Source organism: Typopeltis vanoorti, chromosome 12 (assembly GCF_054136105.1).
Source record: "Typopeltis vanoorti isolate ZY-2024b chromosome 12, IOZ_Tvanoo_1.0, whole genome shotgun sequence".
Lineage (NCBI taxonomy): Eukaryota > Metazoa > Arthropoda > Arachnida > Uropygi > Thelyphonidae > Typopeltis > Typopeltis vanoorti.
This window is the reverse complement of record NC_143560.1, coordinates 110,894,246-110,913,339: the sequence shown is the minus strand read 5'-3', so window position 1 is coordinate 110,913,339 and position 19,094 is coordinate 110,894,246. Positions and strand designations below refer to the sequence as shown.

The following is a 19,094-nucleotide window of genomic DNA, read 5'->3' as shown; positions in this document are numbered from 1 at the left end:
TCTCCATGTAAGTGACCCTAGTTCTTGTTAACAAGATGTGGTTTGAAATTCATCCTGATACATGCAAATAGAATGCCACTAAGTACTGTATATAGAGAAGATAAAGTACGGCATTGGTTGTCTAAGCAAAATAGCCACAATTTTTTCCCCCTCCCTGCAAGGCAACTATCAAATAATTATGATTTTTTTTTTTTTGATAACAACACTGAAGCCATAATAAATTAGAAAATTATGTGATCTTGGGAGTGATAGGCAAAATTAACTTTGGAAAAAATATGCATCAGGTCACAAAATAAATATCAATGTTTCTGTTGAGAATATCTGCTAATCAATCAAAGGATGAAAACAAAACATGAAATATTTCCTTTTTTTTTTTTTTTTTTTTTTATGTATGTGGGGATATTGCTTGGGGTGCTAGTGTTCTGAGTCATGCTCTGTTCTTTCTCAGTAGTGGTATGTAATCTCAGCTTTCAGCCTATTCCTAGGGCAGAGAGCATTATTCTTGGGCATCTCCATGGAGTCACATTCACTGTGGGAGATGCATTCTAATCGTTGTTCGCACAATACCTATCATATCACTCCTTGAACTCATTCACTGATGAAGCAATTACAACCATCAGTGGCAGCCAATTTCATCCCTTTGCTACCTTACAAGCAAAAAGTCTAGTCCTAACAACCTTAACACATTCTTATACAATTTCCAGGGGTGACTCCTGGGCTCATATTCTGTGGTTATCTGTAGGAATCCAATATTGTCATATATTACATTTCAGTCATCTCTAGACATTCTTACCCTAACAGTACAGTCCACTAGATTTTGGTCTTCCTCTGGGTTTTATTGCTGTCATCTTGACTTAAATCTTGTATTGCTAACCTTTTCTCTCTCCCTTCTGTTTAAGTGACCATAACACCTGAGAAAGGGAATAATAACATCCTTATCCCGACAATGTTTGAGTGAATGAACTTAAAGCAACAATGCAACCATTTCCTCTTGTTTCTGATACTTCTAACATTCATATACAAATATAACAGCTCATTTCTGAACCTATAAAAAGTTTCAATAATGTCACTTATTACATGTGATTTCTCCATACCTTCCTCGTACCATTTCTTTTTCTCCTTATCCATCCTAGAATCTTCTTCAAATCCAACTATTCTCGCTACATTCTAGGTTATCCCATCCCTTTCTTGTCCACACACATTCACTTACTCTTTGAGCATCAACTGTTCTCATGCTGTGTTTCCCTGTCCACCTTCAGTCTCCCCATTTCCCTGTTTTGCACACTTGTTCTCTCATTCTCAACACTCATGCTACCCACTCCTCCATTCATTAGAACACTTCAATACCTCCTTCCTTACACATCCACTCTTTCACCTCGCTTCTAACTTACTCAAATTCATTCTCTGCACTCATTACTCTCCCTCTCAGCAGTAGTCTCTCCAAATGACTTGCACCAAAACCATTCGAATGGAGTCCATCATTCTTATACAATTCAATTCGTCCTTCAAACTCATTCCACACATTAACAAACTCCACTCCTTTGTCTTCTCACATTTACACTAACATATCATTCAGAATTCTTGTTCTCTACCTTATCTCATCACTGTCAATCTGGACAACACTCTGACTGCCTTTCCTATCACACTATTATTTTCAATCCATCTCAACAACTATCTGATATCCAGTCTTACATTCTCCTTGTTCCCACTCAAGTCATTTGTTCTTACTATGCTCCTTTACTCCTCAAATCCAACATCTCAATCACTCTTTTCATTTTACCTTATACTTCTCATTTATCACACCTCTAATAACTGAATCCCCCATATAATGCAAATCATGAATCTTTCATTACCTCTTTCATACCAACATCATTTGCTTCCCATACATATCTACAATTTTTATTTCACTCCGCATCAACTTCATCTCTTGCCTCATCTTCACCAACTGAGTTTTCACCATTTTTTCGCTATCATACACACTCACTATCTTACTGTCAGTGACACAAGCTTGTTGGTCATTAACCCCACTCACCATCTTACTGTTATTTGTACTCTGTTTTTCTACATCATTATCGCATGCTTTATCATCAATCAAACTATTGTCCTTGCTATCACTCTCACATGCTTCCTTAACATTCACACAATCTTCCTAAACAACAGGGGCGAATGCTGGTCTTGAAATTCATGCTTGCTCTTGTTATCATTCAGGGAGTGAGAGGTGTGATTGAACTCTGATTAGAACAATAATGAATTACTGACCATTTAAAACTATATACAGGTAACCCTCGTATAACGTGGTACTTATACAACGCGGTTTCAACATAAGACGGTCTACAAACTGTAATAACCCTTTATCTTTTCATATATTTTTCAACGTGCGACTTAAAAATCAAATTTTATCTTCGTTAAATTTGCGTCTGCCCGTATCACGCATGTAGTTATAAGTAGCGAATTTATATTATATTTAACATAATATATTTATATTAGATTAAATACCCCTTAGCATGCATGTACGTCAATTGCTTACAGTTATAAAGTATTTATTGCTGAAAATTGTCTTCATTTTCTGACAGGAAAACACATTAAAAATCCTAAGTGTGTTAATCTTAAGCTGAGCACTTCATTTTTTGGTGAGTTACATACAATATGTAATGCTTTTTTTTATGTAAAAAAAATATTTTTATAGTAATAATGGCCATTTAGAGTGCTTTTGCTCTATGGTTGAAAACGCAATTAGTGAATTAATTGATGGAGAAATAGATTTAAATGAGGAGGAACTGGTAAAATTAATACATGACGTCGAACCAAATGACGGGGAAAGTTCTGCCGAAGATTCTAATTGTGATGAATCATTTAAAGAATTCAGTTTAAAGAAATTAGCAGAAGGATTGGACTTGGCAAGTTATTTTATGGCTAATGATCTCCCAATGGAGCGCTCTGGAAAATTCATGAGACAATTGGATATTTGTTTAGCTTCATTTATGAACTTAATAAAAAATTGCAGCATAGTGGTAAGCAAGATCTTATTACTGACTTCTTGATAGCTAAACCAACCGAAGTATGCAATGAGAATTATACAAATGATGTCCAAGAGATTTCAAGTGATGATGACGTCCGGCCACTCGTAAATAAAGAACATCTATGAAATGTTAGTTTTAAAGAGAGTGATGACGATTAAAATATACACTTTATTTTATTTTGCTTAAAACATTTACGTATTATGTGCAATGAAGTTTGCATACAATTTATAATTTTTTATAATTTTATACTATGCATTGTTTCACAGTTTTTTATTTGTTTTCTTAACTTACATGAATTACCTGAATTAAATAAAAAATTTTTTTGTTGAATATGTCATTGTTTATATAATCTTTAAAAAAAACTACTTTGGAACCTAACCCTATTTTTTATATGTGATCTGAGTCTCGCATAACATGATTTATATAATGCGGCATTTTTGTGGAACCTAACATCTGTGTTATACGAGGGTTACCTGTATTTAGAAATTTATGTACATTTAATTATACAAATACAACATTTATTTTACAAATGATATTCTATCTTTTTCAATTTAGCTACTTGAATACAAATTCTACCCTACGGTTCTTCTTTATGAACTGGTCAATAACATCGTCATAAAAAGTTGGTTGTAACTTAATTTTCCCAAGCAACACACACACTAGTAAAAGCTGGCTGAATCTCACTGGCTAGAGCTACGTATGGCCTTGTGTTCAAGACGATGTGAAGGGAGCGGAAATGGTTATGCGCACGCATGAAATCACAGTGCCGCAGCAAGGACCTGGAAGCGCCTACAACCGAGCAAGTCAAGGTAGCTTTGACTAGACGAGCAAGCATCAGACTTCGATACACAAAGCAAAGCTCAATTATTGCCGCGCAAGCTTAGGACATCTTCTGTCTACAAAAATAAAAGCCTAAATGGAATGCTTATAAATGCATGCATTTATTAACAAATAAATATTACTTCTTTCTCAATTAATAAGCTTGCGTAGCAAGCATGGAGAATTCGCCACTGCTAAACAATCATTTCCGTTATGACATTATGTTCCCTACTCATATTTAAACAAGCCTCATGGTCCACTAGAATATCACACTTCCTACATAACTTATTTCTCTATTCAGCTTCTCCATATAAACACAAGTGACACCCCCTCCCCCACATACATACTACATTCACAGTAATATACCATTTTTGAAAAATCCATGCCGTTCACTTTACCTGTCTTTCACTTTCTACCAGAGCACTAACAAAAAATAATGAATTTAAAATAATACTGCCTAAGAAATGTAACAAACACTACATTCCACACTCAAATACCTAGCAATAAGACAAAACATACAAATTATACAATATTGTCACACATTAACTATAAAATTTACTTATAAAAATACTAAAATTTACAAGGCCTACATAACAAAATGTTTAACGCTCACCACCTAGTAGCCCTAAAAGGATAATTCTGGATTTTTCTATAATTTCATACTGTTCTAGTTCTTTCTTATGTTCACCATTACTGTTTCAATCTGTACTTTTTCATGATGTTATTTAGTTTGTGCACATTGCATCATTCATGCAATCCTTTGTGTTCTGTCATCAATGTATGATTTCCCACCAAGTCCTTTGTTCCATTTCCAGCAATTTCCTTCATTCTGTCTCCCAGAACTTCCTCTGCTCTGTTTCCCCACAATTTACTCCTGTGTGTGGGGGGAGGGGGGGGGGGGAAGTTTTGATAAACACCTAGAACATTGTTCTGCCTTCTACCTCAATTCCTTCATGGTGATTATCACAACTTTTCAGCATACTCTTGTATTCTTCACAATTCCCATAACATGAGAAGGATGAAAATGCATTTACTGAGCTGTTGTGGGACAACTTCCTCAAGCAGCATGTGACAGAAGGAACTCGAGGCCAAAGAGTGTTAGATTTGATTACAGTGTCAGAGAGCCTTTCAGTTAAAGACCTAACTATTCTGCCTCCGGTTGGTGACACTGATTATGAAGTACTCACTTGGGAAATGACTAAGTTTATGAATATTCCACACAGAAAATGTTACATGCTGAACTACAAAGCAGGAAATTATGACTAACTGAGGAGTATACTGAGTTCAGTGGAATGGGATCAGTTGCTGGATGGAAAGAATATCAACAGTGATTGGGAAACATTTAAACAATACTTAAATGATGCGATATCAGAATGTGCCCCAAGAGTTTGAAGAATAAATAGGATAGGAGTCGAATGGATATGTAATCGTATTAAATGCAAGCAAGAGATTTGTAAGAAAAGGATGATGTGGAAGGAACACCGTGTGCATAAGGATGACGTCCATTCTGAACATTATAAGCAGCATGCTAGAATAGTCACAACTGTTGTACGGAAAGCAAATTCTGAGTAGAGTATAAAAAGAAACTGGCTCTGTGTGCTAAAGACAATCCACATCTATCGATATGCTGCAAGTAAAAGAAAGAATATGAAATATGAAAGAATAACTCTTCTAAATGCAGATGGTGTGAGAGTTACAGATGCAGAAGAGGTTATTCAGCTAATGAGTGCCCATTTTGTTAAAAGTTATCAACCTGGTTAACGCAACATTGGGCTCACTGTAACCTCTTCAGTGGATGAAGAAATGCAGGTATATGAGGACGAGGTATTAGAGTGTTGCACAAATTGAATAAGAATTCAGCAGGGACCGATGGGATTTCATCATGTGTGATAAAAGAGTGTTCAGCTGAACTGGCTTTCCTTTGACCAGGCTGTTTAATATGAGTCTTAGAACAGGGAAGATTCCACAGGAATGGAATGAATATATGGTAATTCCATTGTACAAGGATGGTGCAAAAGTTCTGTGTATATCCAACTATCGACCAATTAGTATCTCAGGAGTGGTGATGAAGATTGTGGAAATATTGGTTAGGACTCACATTCAGAAATGGTTTGAAAGTGAATCTCAACTTTGCAATGAACAACTTTTGACAGAATACAGCATGATAGACTGTTGCATAAATTGGAGAAAATAGGTTTGGGTTCGAGAATATTAACATGGATAAGAGGATGGCTGACTGACAGATATCAAAAAGTGGTATATGGGGATGTGAGCCTGCAAGATTTGCTGAACATTCTTTTATCACACATGCTGATATCCCATTGGTTCTTATTGCTGAATTCTAATTCAATTTGTGCAGTCAAGAAGTTCCAAATCTTAGACACTTTGTGTGACAGGCCTGTGATCGTGCATTCTCCACTGCAGTCGGCCTTGGCATGTATCGCACCTCAAAACATCCAGCCGAAGCCAATGCTGCAATAAGAACTGAGCGCGTCAAAGCACGTTGGACTGCTGAAGAAGAAAAGATCCTTGCCACTCATTAGATCGAGTTGATGGCTCAAGGGATAAAGAACATCAAATGAGGCTTTATTTAAGGTGTACCAATTAAGATCTTTGGATGCCATCGAGTGTCATAGATGAAAAGTCATTTACAAAGCCTTAGTTCAAGAATTGGTAGCCCATCCACCACAGGTAGGGACAGGTAATATCTCCATATCTCCTGTCCCTGCCTCTCCATCTTCTAACCGCCATCCTGCTATTAAAGAAGAGGCTTTGATTCTCAGCCTGACATCATCTCTATCTAGACGATCCTTCTCTTCTGGAATATAACCATCAAATTCTTAAATTTCTGATCCAGACTCACCTTCTGGGAATGGATATCAAAGATCAGTTAAATGATTACCTTCATGCTGAATTCTCCAAACACTTGATGCCTCGTCAACATCAGCCTACGTCTCATTCTACAATGACTTTGTCAAATAGGAAGCAGAGGGCCTATGCAGCTATGCAGGCCATCTATAATAAGAAAAGAGGGCAATCTGCCAAGACCATCCTTGTACTTCTCCTCCACCTGTAGCAGACTTACATGATGATTGTTAAATTCTGGAGTACAGTCTTTTCTGTTCCACCTCCACACTTCCCTGATGATGACCAACCTATGATATTGAGATCCATTCCTGCCCTTTAAATATACCAGCCTGTCTCTATCCAGGAGATCAAAGCAGCTCTTCCATAAAATTTCTCCACCTCCGAACCTGATGGCTTTCCTGCGGCTAGGCTTCAGAAGGTGTCGTTGAAGATTCTTCAAGACTTATTGGACATTCTCCTTTCCAGTAAAGCAATACCACCATATCCTACATGCTTCAAAAACTATCTTCATTCCAAAGAAAGAAACTTCAAGCCATGCATCAGACTTTAGACCTATTACCATCTCCCCTGTGATATTTAGACTATCATAAAATCTTAGTCAAATGACTTCAGCAACATATACAGCATGATTATAGACAGAGAGCTTTTGTCCCTTCGGATGGCTGTGCAGAGAATATATATATCTTCTTTCTTCTCTTCTCTCTGATTCCCGATGCTGCCTTAAGCCTCTATACATAGCGTTACTGAACCTCCAAAAGGAGTTTGATAGTGTCTCCCATCCTGCTACTTCGAGTGCTTTCTATTGCTGGATGTCCAGAACCCTTTCTTTCCTAGGTAGCTCCATCACTATCACTACAGGTTAGGTACCGTGCAACTTCTATTCCTGCAGTGCGGGGTGTTTGCTAGGGTGATCCTCATCTCCCCTTTTCTTTAACTGCATCATAAATGAGTTTCTTCACTCTCTTCCTAGCCATATAGGCTACCCTCTAGGTGCTCTTCCTTTAATGCTATGGCCTTTACAGATGATCTTATTCTCGTAGCCTCTACTAAGGTAGGCTTGCAGGAACTCCTTGACCGGGCAGTTGACGTTCTCTATTCGAGGCATTTCTATTAATGTAGAGAAGTCCTGCTCTTTAGCTCTTGTCCCCTCTGGTTGTAACAAGAAGTTTAAGGTTGAGACTATAGAGTTTTCCCTGCTAGGGAGGCCCCTGCATGCTTTGACCATCCTGGAAGAGTGGAGATACCTCAGTATCATGTTCACCACAAAGGGAAGGTCTTCAGTCCCTTCTATCCTAGAAGCTGGGATCACTTCTTTGAGGAAAGCTCTTTCTCAAGCCCCAGCAAAGACTGTTTCTCCTTTCCCACTATCTCACTTTTACCACAAGTTGATGCTTGGTGGGACATATATCTCGGTACTTTCCCAAACAGACAGGACTATCCGTTCAGCCATGAGATCATGGCTCCGACTGCCGTCTGACACCCCTACTGCATATTTCCAGGTAAGGGTGAAGGACAGCGAGCTCATGGTTCCATCACTTAGATGGCTGATCCCAGAATCGCGAAGTTAGAACTATCTTCTTCATCTATCTGCAGAGAGGCTTTCTATAGCCCATTAATACAAGAAGACTTTAGGCAGGCTAAAGGCTGGTTCCATTATCAAGGTATCTTAATTGAGTTATCACCCACAGAACACAAGAGATAGATATCTCTGCTGCACTGTTCTGTAGATGGTGCTCCTTTAAAAGAGTCATATCTGGTGCCTCCCCAGCATGATTGGGTAATGAATGGCACCAGACTCCTCCCTGGGTTCGAGTATATTAACCTTATCAGGACGAGAATCAATGCCCTGCCCACTCGAGCCTACACAGCTCAATGGAGTAGTGACGACTCAAACTGTTGGGCTGGCTGCCACTACAGTGAGACATTGTCTCATATAGCCAAGTGTTGCCTCCACACCATGGGGTCCGCATGCAGAGGCATGAATTCGTGGTCTCCATTCTGAAAAACCGCTTTAAGAACAAAGGCTGGGAAACTGTGCTGGAACCACATTATAGGAACTCCATGGGTTTGCGTAAGCCAGACTTGATTAAAAGAGATGGTGATGTTTTGGTAGTTGATGCCCAGGTGGTGGGAACAGGGCGCTCACTAGCTTATAACCATAATAATAAGGTAAACTATTATAAGAATGACCAAGATCTAGTTAGTAAGATACGGGAGGAGCATGGGGAAACTCCGAGATTTACCAGCACCACCATCTCTTTACATGGCATATGGAGTGCAGATAGGACTTAAAACAGCTTGGACTTACACAGAAGGAAGTTCTTTCCTTGAGAGCCCTACAGGGCACACTGGAGGCATGCAGTTGCAACCAGAGAATGACTACAATGATAACTAGAACAGGCATAGAGTAAAACACTTGTAAAAGTTTAGGCCTATATCAAGTTCGGACTAGATGTCTGGACGTGATGTGAGGGTAGTACTGCCCATAACCAGTACAATGATTAAAAAAAAAAAGTGGTGTACTACTACAAGGATCAGTGCTTGGTCCACTGTTATTCAATCTGTACATTAATAATATTAGGAAGGATTTGACAAGTGACATACAGCTATTTGCTGATTCTACAAAGATATGTAGAGTAATCAGGAATGCTGCTGATATGCAGTACTTACAGAATGATTTAAATAGGCTGGAATTATGGGCATGGGAAAATGGGTATCAGTTCAATGTCAGTAAATATAAAGTCATTCACTTCGGCGTGATTCGATATCCAATGTTGTATTATATTGGTAGGATTAGGCCAGAAGAAGCTGATCAGACTAAGGATCTTGGAGTGTTAGTAAATAGGAAGTTGAAGTTCGGGTCATGTGGCACAGATTGCAAATACAATTTAAAAAGATAATTGCAATGCTGAAACGAATGTTCACATGCAAAGATAAGGATGTCATTTTGCCTCTTTATGAGGCCTCAATAAGACTTCACTTGGACTATTATGTACAAGCCTGGTCTCCTGGTTTCCATTGTGATTCTGATATATTGGAGAGAGTACAAAGGCGAGTGTTAAAAATGATATCAGGATTGTGGAATACTGATTATGAAGACAGACCGAGAATTCGACACTAGCAAACATAATAAAAAGGCGCGATATGATTGAGACTTACAAACTTCTGAAAGGGTCATACAGGACTTCAATTGATGGAATTTTTCAATATATGGAGGGGGGGGGGGGGGGTAAGGAACAGAGGGCATCCTTGGAAGCTGAGAATGAAGGGAGCTAAGAAGGGGTGAGGGCTAGATTTTTCTCTCAGAGGGTGGTGCATGATTGGAATGGAATGACATTGGCTTTATTCTCTTTCCTGCAATTTCCTTGTCATATTTATCTGTCCTTTCCTTGGTCTGTTTCCTGCAATTTTCTTTGTTCCATTCCTCATGATATTTTTATTTCTCTTAATCTCTTTTCTTTCATTTCCCACCATTTCTTGTATTTCATGAGAATGGAGTGGAGTGAATCTTTTCATCCCTCCTAAATTCACCATAGCAAACAATTATGTTATAACAAACTATTTCTCATATATAACAAATAACAAACATTATGTTATAACAAACTATTTCTCTGGTCCTTGGCAGTGGGATTTCTACAGAAAGAATCACACTGTAACAATTCTGTAATTTTTTTTTAAATTTCATAAATTTTTATATTTTATAATTTTATTTTAATTAAAATAATTTTACCTTTAGTATCTGCAAATGCTTCGTAGCTTGATCTTTTGAAACAGGAAGTATCTCTCTAGGAAACTGTCGTTCTTTTGCTTGAATAAAATTGTTGAGACCTTTCAGAATATCCAGCTGCATTTTTATTTCATCTGTTAAAGTGCTAATTTCCTGATTGCGATCAGACAATTTCACACCAAGTAAACTGTATCGATGATTAATCTCAGACAATTGCTGTTGAATAGGACTCAAATCTATGAATAAATATTGAAAAAAGTCATCCTAATATACTCACATAAAAGTAAATAATAAGGTTTTAATCTCATGATCAAATGAATACTATTATTCTGTACATTCATTAAAAATAAAAAGTAATGTACAAAGAGTGGATGAATAAGACAAAGCTTTAGGGTTCAGCATTAAACCAAATTCATCAAACACTTTAACTGTTCTTTCTGAATGGTTCTCAACACAGCAAATCACTGGTTTCTCCTCCCTCCCTCCCTCAACTCTTTAAATTTAAGCTAGTTGAAAATGTTTCAAATAATACTGATTTTTTTTTTTTTTTTTTTTTTTTTGAAATTATGTTTATGTTTTTCACCCAAAGAGCATAATTCTCAACCCAAAGAAAGTTTTCTCCTGGTCAAGATCAATCTGAGAAACATCAGGTAAAACATTATTAGAATAATTTCAGTAAGTTCTACTTTAAATTTTTCTTCCCTGAAGTAGTAAACAATTTAAATAAAATCATCTGATTAGTATCGCCTTTAAGGCCAACTTTAGTTCACCATGTTAAAATGATAACAGCAGCAATGCATGACTGCCACCTGCACAGAAGTTATATAGATGGCTGCCAAGGATACATGAATTTAAATTAAAATATGGAAATTATTTAGCCACAACTTTGGTATTCTTTTATAAAAAGTGATAACAAGAAAGTGCAATGAGTTAGGTTCTATGTGTTAGTGTTTTGAGGATTCCAAATTGCTGGACTGCATAATGGCATGATTATTTATGAAAGTGTCTTTGAATGGGTACTGGCTTTCTATCAACAGAAAAAAGACAATGAACCATTTCAAAGCATGTCAAGAAAGAGCAGGCAGTTACTTGATTCTTTTTTCTAATGTGAAGCATATTTTAGGGTATTGATTATTTAGATGAGTTAAAAAAGAATTTAATGTATCTAATCCATATGCCCAAGCTTTTAATAAAAATGGGAAGTATCCCCATCTAAGACCATAGGTATATGATCTAGTGTCAAATGATGTTTTCACAGGCCTGTTGCACAGTTCTGGAGAGGCAATAGTTAATGCTTTCAGTTAGGAATCAGGTAATTCGTGATCACAGAAAATTGTATCAAAGGGGCAGAGTAGTTGATGCATGAATTATGGTGATACATTTTTAACCATCTCATAATGGGTGTCATCTTGTTCTACAGCAGTTGGATGACACTGAAGCAAACCAACTTTCAGTACTTATTTCATAAATTGCCAGTTGTAAGGCTGCAGCTAATTCAAAGTGAACAGAAATTGATACTGTATGGGAAGCTTTTGGTATTGGAACCACATTATGATGTAAATAAAGAGTTTAAGAAAAAATAAGCAATTAAAACCCAACGAGTTTCATAATTCGTCAGACTTACAACATCAGGGGTACTAGTAATACTAGTACATCTGATGATGTAAGTCTGACAACTTGCGAAACTTGTTGGGTTTTAATTGCTTATTTTTTCTTGAACTCCTAATTTACATCCTAATGTGATCCCAATACCGAAATATTCCCACAGAACTGCTAAACCACAGAAACTTACGTTTCATCCAGAAATTGATATTTTTCTGTTTTGCTTTTTTAGGGTCAGGAATTGGAGAGGTGGGAGCTAAGAAAATACTATTGATGTTTTGGTTGTAAGGTTGCAGCCAATTCAAAGTAAACAGAAATGGATGTTTTTCTATTTTGTTTTTCTTATAGCCAACAGCTGAGCAGATAGGAGCTAAGAAGATACTGATGTTTTTACAAATCTCTCCCCAAGAGTATCTGCAACTGCTTTTACATCAGTAATTCTATGCCCACTGTATCTAAGGGTCAAAAATGGGTGGATGATATATCTGCACTTCATTATCAAGATGATATTGCAGACCTCTCTGGTGGTGATGATCGAAACTGGTTATCAATGTATGTACTGGATTCAGCAGTTCTTTTGGCTCTGATGACATAATCATGCTTGAGCTAGAACATGATATACAGTATATGTCAGGTGCAGCACTTTCTTATTGACTAACAATAGGTACCGGTACAGATTCTCTGATATCAGAAAAAGTTGAATAAAAAAGATTCAGTTAGGAATCACATATGTTACATGTCATAGTTAATAAAGGTGCCAGTATACTGTATCATAGAAAAATATAAAATAAAATACATAAATAAAAAAGTTAGATGTATTGCTTGTGTCCAAAGTTTGTTCTGAGTATTCCTCACAACAAACTTTGTTGTAGCAGCTTGTGCTATAAGTACTGTAACATGGCTCACTGCATCATTGATACAAGATAAGCTAACTGCTGCAGAATCAAATTCTGCTAAGGAAAAGAAGATGAGCCAGCATGCTCTATTTTCCATTATGATTTCCATGATGAAGTACATGGTTGCTCACATAGAATAGCAGATATCATAGGAACATGGTAAGTCCTATATGTTTTTATCAATTTCCCAGCTGAACATACTTCTAATATGATCCCATTCTGACATTACTCCTTGAGAAACGCATTGTGTGTGGGGGGTACCACCCTCTCAGAGCATTGCAGTAATGCCAACCAGCATGTGACTGCCTGTATTTCCATAGTAGGAGTCAGGAAAACAGGAATGAAAAAAAAAAAAAAAAAAAAAAAGATAATGAAAAAAAAGTGTAATACAAAAATGAAAAATTAAACAAGACCAGTACCAATGCTGGAAGGTGCCCTCTACCACATCAAGTGCTCCACATGGAAGGAAAAAGTGCTGAAGAAGAAAAAATCATACAGAAAGATCCTTACAATAAGTCTGCATGTGTGTTTTACACTGAGTTAGCTTTGCATTAGGAACCCCCCCCCCCCGATTTACATATTCCTTTTAAATTAAAGATAGCAAGAAATTATATTCTTGGTTTAATCCTTCATCCAAGTGTAAGAAAACAAAGTTTGCACCTTAAGTATTTTCAGGACAGGGCAACTCGTATATAGAGGCTAATAACTTCACATCAATTGCCTTGGTATCCCATAATGCAAACCACACACATCCTTACGGTCATGGAAAATGCTATGCATAATGGGAGGGCCACTACCCAGATCAGCTTCAACCTTTATTATGGTCTCATCAGTGGGAGCCAGATCCAGAGGTGATACCAAGTTTTAAGTAATACAGAAGCCATATTTCCATATATGAGTAGCCGAAAGGTGCCACACCTTATTATTAAAATACTATTGATTAGAGATCGTTGCTGGAAGTTTTTTCACTTGGTTACACTATAAATTAAAGATGCCAAGAAATTATATTCTTGATTTAATTCTTTATCCAAGTGTAAGCAAATAAAGTTTGCAGCTGAAGTATTTTCAGGACGAGGCTACTTGTATATAGAGCTAAGAAAGCTATACATGTGTAAAAGTAGCTAAACATAAATATTATAACAGAATATTCTAGAAGCTATTCCAAAAGCTTAGTAATGGATGATGAAGTACAGCAAAATTAATCAAAGATGGCAAAGGTAACAAACACTGAAAAAAGGAAAATTCTGTATGTGTGCAGTAGAAATCTGTATGTGTACCTAAAGAATTACTGAATAAAATAAATAGCATTTTCTTACTACAGTACTCACTACAGTGGTAGAAAGTCTGTTCCTATCTATAAAAAGAAGAATAAAGAATGCAAAATAGACTAAGAAAACTTGTTCTTTATGCAGGTTTTCTTAGTCCATTTGTTTATTCTCCTTTTTTACAAATAGGAACTATCTATAGGATGTGTGCTGACCCTGACCTGCCAACAGGAATTTTAATTTGGCAAGCTTACTTGACCAGCAGAACTATGGCACCATTCACCTTATCTAATAATGTTTGCCTCAATGAGCATTGCATCATGTTTAACCAAGCCAATTAACCATGATATTGATTGATACTTCATCACTTAAACATTCACAACAATAGGTAAGATCACATGGCAGCAATGCCTCTCAACAGCCATCGCAATGCTCTATTTTAATTATATATCAGATTTCCCTAGTCTATGCCAGTTATGAGTTGGCTATTAGTTACTGGATATGATCTTACCAGACAGGACATTCAACACACTGAGCTTCTGAGTTATTCCACAAGGAAGTCTCAACGCTAGTCCAGGCTGGATCAACCATTTCATTACTGGATAGTTCTCCCTAGTCCTAATGTAATAGTATACCTGCTTAGAAACCCAGCTTGACTTGTACAGTCCTCAGAGCCAATCCTTGTCCTAAGGTTACAGATGTGCCTTTCCCAATTCCCTTACCTATATTACTCTATCAACTAGAGGCTGTTCACCTTGGAGACCTGCTGTAGATTCAGTGGACCAGCTTCTGTCCACTGTTTTCACTGCTGTTTGAATTCTGGTGTGTAATAGTGAATCCAAGTCTTATCTATATTAATAAATCGATGCACAAAATCAGTTTTATCCTTGTTAAAATGCTCCAAGCACTGTTCAGAGATTTTCATGCGAGCGGGTTTTTGAACTGCTGTGAGCAAGCACGCACCCATCTTGTGCAAAGCTTTTTCATTTGCAATTCTTCATGCAAAATATATCCTACACGTTCTTCTGAAATGCATATAGTCTCAGCAATTCATGCACTTTGACTCACCAGTAATCCAATACCATATCATGCACTTGATCAATGATTTCTGGTTTTGTTACACTTTTTGGACGTCCTTCACATGGATCATCTTCAAGGCTGGTATTGCCACGTTTAAACTCGGCAGTCCATTTCTTAATTGTCAAAAACGAAAGAGAAGAGTGCCCATAAACTTTTATGAACTTCGAATGAATTTCTTTTGGCATTAAACCTTCTTTTACAAAGACTTTTACAACCGCACAATACTCAATTTTATCCATTTCAAAGGATACAGACAACGCTTTTGCTTCAGACAGCTGTGTAAAACAAACTACTTGATAGAATAACTTGCGATTTCACATTGATGCTTATGACAGATGTACTAACTTGGGAAAAAAATATCTTGCCAATACTGTTGCCATCTATAGCCGATGCCGAGAACTTCTCAGACCACCCTCATATTCTAGGAACTCGAAAAAGAGTCACACCTAGAATAAACTGGATGTAGTACAAAAAATTGGACATACACTTCACTTCCAGAGCTTCAAGCTCAGTGTGAATCAAGGATCGAGTGAAAGATGTCTGAGAGGAATATTTCCTGATATCTATTCATTGGTCCTATTATGGATTATGGGAAGAAGAAGAAGAGGAAGAAATAATATGCCTTTGACATTATTATTTTATGAAAGTCTTACAACGAGAAAGGTTTCTAAGGAGTGGAAAGAAGGCATAATAGTGACATTTTACAAGCATGGTTCTAGGAGAGAAGTTTCCAATTACAGACAAGTCTATATATCTGCAGTTTTGGGTTGAAGGACTAGGATTCTCTATGATGGTCAGCATTGGTTTGTGAAGGGCAAATGTTAGCAGTCTGCTTACCTTCTATAAGGATATTAAAGACATTTTATAATTACCACATGACAGTTTGGTGTGTAATCTGTAGAAGATGGCATTGGATAATAGATTGAAGTTGGAGTTCTGAACAACAGAGCATGTAATGTATGATGGAGCAGTGTCTCAGAAATGGAAGGAAATCAGCGGTATGCCTCAGGATTCTATTCTTGGACTGTTGTTGGGTGACTTATTTGGTAATCTTTAGCTGTTTGCTGATAATTCCATCATAACCTATGTCCATGAATTTCATGGAAATAGTTTAAATCATGTTGACCCATCATACAAATTTCTTTATTTCTCTGTGCTTTCCATCATAACCTATCATTTTAACAATAATTAATAATGATTCCCTTAACATGAGGTTAAGTCTCAAGAATTCTATTTTCAAATTCTTGCTAGAAAAATTACATTTCTGATGAAATATGCAATGAAGAGAAAAACTCTAGCAGAATGCTTTATTATTATAATTACTTTGTGATTAGACTGAAACAATTTCATAAGGATAACAAAAAATGCAGAAGTTAAACATATTTAGTATTACATATCACAAAGAGATCCACATTACAGAAGTAGCGTGTGTGTGTGTGTGTGTGTGTGTGTGCAACGGAATGAATGCATGCATGTGTGCAATTTAGGCTTCTCTGGAATACAGTGTTGTCCAGACTTATTGCAACATAATGTGTATACAATGCTTGGAAAGAAGTCAAGGGACACTGCCTGAAGGGCAAAGTGCATTGTGCCATGTAATTAATCACACATTTCTAGTTGGTATAAATTGGAGGAATATGATGCTCCCAAATCAGTGCAATTGTGTCCAGTTGAAATGGCTGCGAGAAGGGAACCGACATTGTTTGAAAGAGGTATTGTCATGGGATTCAATGTTGCAAGCCTATTTGTTTGGCAAACTGCTGACCATTACAGATGAACAAACACTGATATAATACTGAGATGGAAGCACAGGGAGTCAACTGCAAGTGCTACCTACAGTGGATGATCCACTACACTCATCGAATGAGACAGGTGCTATGAAGGATAATATGTGAAAAGTGCCATTCGTCAGCTGGCATGTTGAATACAGATTTCGCATCGACTGGAACACGAATCTGCACAAAGACATTCAAAACCGAGGCTCACAACATGGGTTCCCATGGTAGAACCAAAATATGCAAACCCCACATTACCTGAACTAACGTGGTAGGTGGATGCCCAATGAACATCTCTTACCAGAGTGTATAACCACAACTATGAAATTTGGAGGTGTGATGGTCTGATCCTGTTTTTCCTGATTTGGCCTTGGACCTATTTGTGGTGCCACAAACATTGAACTCTGAGAATTATCTGAATAATGGGGACAATGCAATGCTTCCTACTTTATGGTATTTCTATGGAACTGACGACTTCTCTTTCAATAAGACAATGCACCATATCATAAGGCTGCTGCTGTAACTGTGTGGTTTGTGGACATGAACATCACCACACTTGAATGGCCTCCACAGAACTTGATCTCAACCCTATTGAACATCTGTGGTATGAACTAGAGCACTGACGTCAATGGATGCCTGCCTGACAACAGTCCAGGACCTCATTACATGCCTACAGGAAGAATGGTCTAAAATTCCAATTGATCACTATTGTATACTTGTGGGAAGTATGTCCCATAGGATTGCTGCAGTCATCACAGCAAAAGGAGTCCAACATTTTATTACAGTAGGCACCATGGTTGTTTGTTCCACACACTATGGTGTTAGTTGACTTTTTTCCAAGCAATGTATATATCAACTGCTCATATATTGCTGAGTTACATGGGAGATAAAATTTTTCAAATCACATCAATTTAATAACATCTCAATAGTAAATATGATGGAACATAAAGATATAATGAAATTATGAGAACCAATTGTCAATAAGCTCCTCAGAGTTTCCTTACATCTGCAGATTTTTTCGCAAATTATAAATAGCCAATCAAGAATATTTATTTCAGTATTTATTGAACAGTGACTGAAATACACGTTCACAGAGTAGGTCCTCCCTTTTTAATGCATCACTATTTCTTGCTACAAATTATGTCTGCCGTGATATAATGTTTTATGTTCTTGCATTAAAGAACATAAAAAAGAACTTCTTTTATGCATCTGTGATCAAATTCTTGAAAAATGAAGAATGTTGACAAAATTACAGAATCAGAGCAAGAAAGGATTCTAAATAATATCAATTGCTCACAAAAAAGGTGAGTTGATGTTATTTAGAATTCTTTTTCTATTATCTTGAATTAATATTTAACTTTGAAATATTTATATAAAAGATCTGATTTACTAATAAATGATCAGGTTCTTTTGTTTCTGATTTAAAAAAAAAATTCCGGTTTTGTCCCTGTATTCTAACAGACTACTCGCCTAATGTCAAATAATTATCTAACAAATTCAGTGGTTCCCGCTGAATTTGTTACGAAACTTTTTTTTTTGCACTTTTCAGAGCGCGATTATCTGTAAAACTTTGAATGAATTTCTGAAGGCTTATTTGATGTTAGAAGATTTTTTTTGTAATAATACACAATCTCAATTGTATGTTTTTTTCTGCCTACCTTCAATACCACCCAGATTGTCTGCTGAACTTCTTGGACTCCCAAAACCACTTGATGAACTAGACACAGGACTAGCTATCTTTCCTGGCAAGACCTGAAAATCTGGTGATCTGTGAATATCTAGAAAAATAATAAACTTATTCTAACAATGTAGTCAATTCTGGTTACAGAATATTTTACTTTTATTAAAAAAAAAAATGCAAAAGCACAGTAAAAAAAATAAAAGATACTGTTTTTACAAGCTTTTCATTATAAATCATCTAGTACCAGCATTATATCAGGTGTAGAGTCAAATCACCATAGCCAACTCTACTAAAAATTCACTTTTATTTAACTATTGAAAATTTCAAGACCACATTACTCATTCTTCCCCTGAGAATCCTA

At 36.7% G+C, this 19,094-nt stretch overlaps 1 protein-coding gene across 1 annotated transcript in view; it reads right to left on the bottom strand.

Annotated features, from left to right (window-relative positions):
- The window catches only part of shot (dystonin-like protein short stop), a 1,304,552-nt gene that overhangs the window by 689,912 nt on the left and 595,546 nt on the right, over positions 1-19,094 (bottom strand). Inside the window, exons 41-42 of the mRNA XM_090402172.1 lie at positions 18,711-18,830; positions 10,438-10,670 (exon numbers count right to left, since the gene is read on the bottom strand). Coding sequence (XP_090258298.1) covers positions 10,438-10,670; positions 18,711-18,830 — 353 coding nt within the window. The remainder of the gene's footprint in view (positions 1-10,437; positions 10,671-18,710; positions 18,831-19,094) is intronic.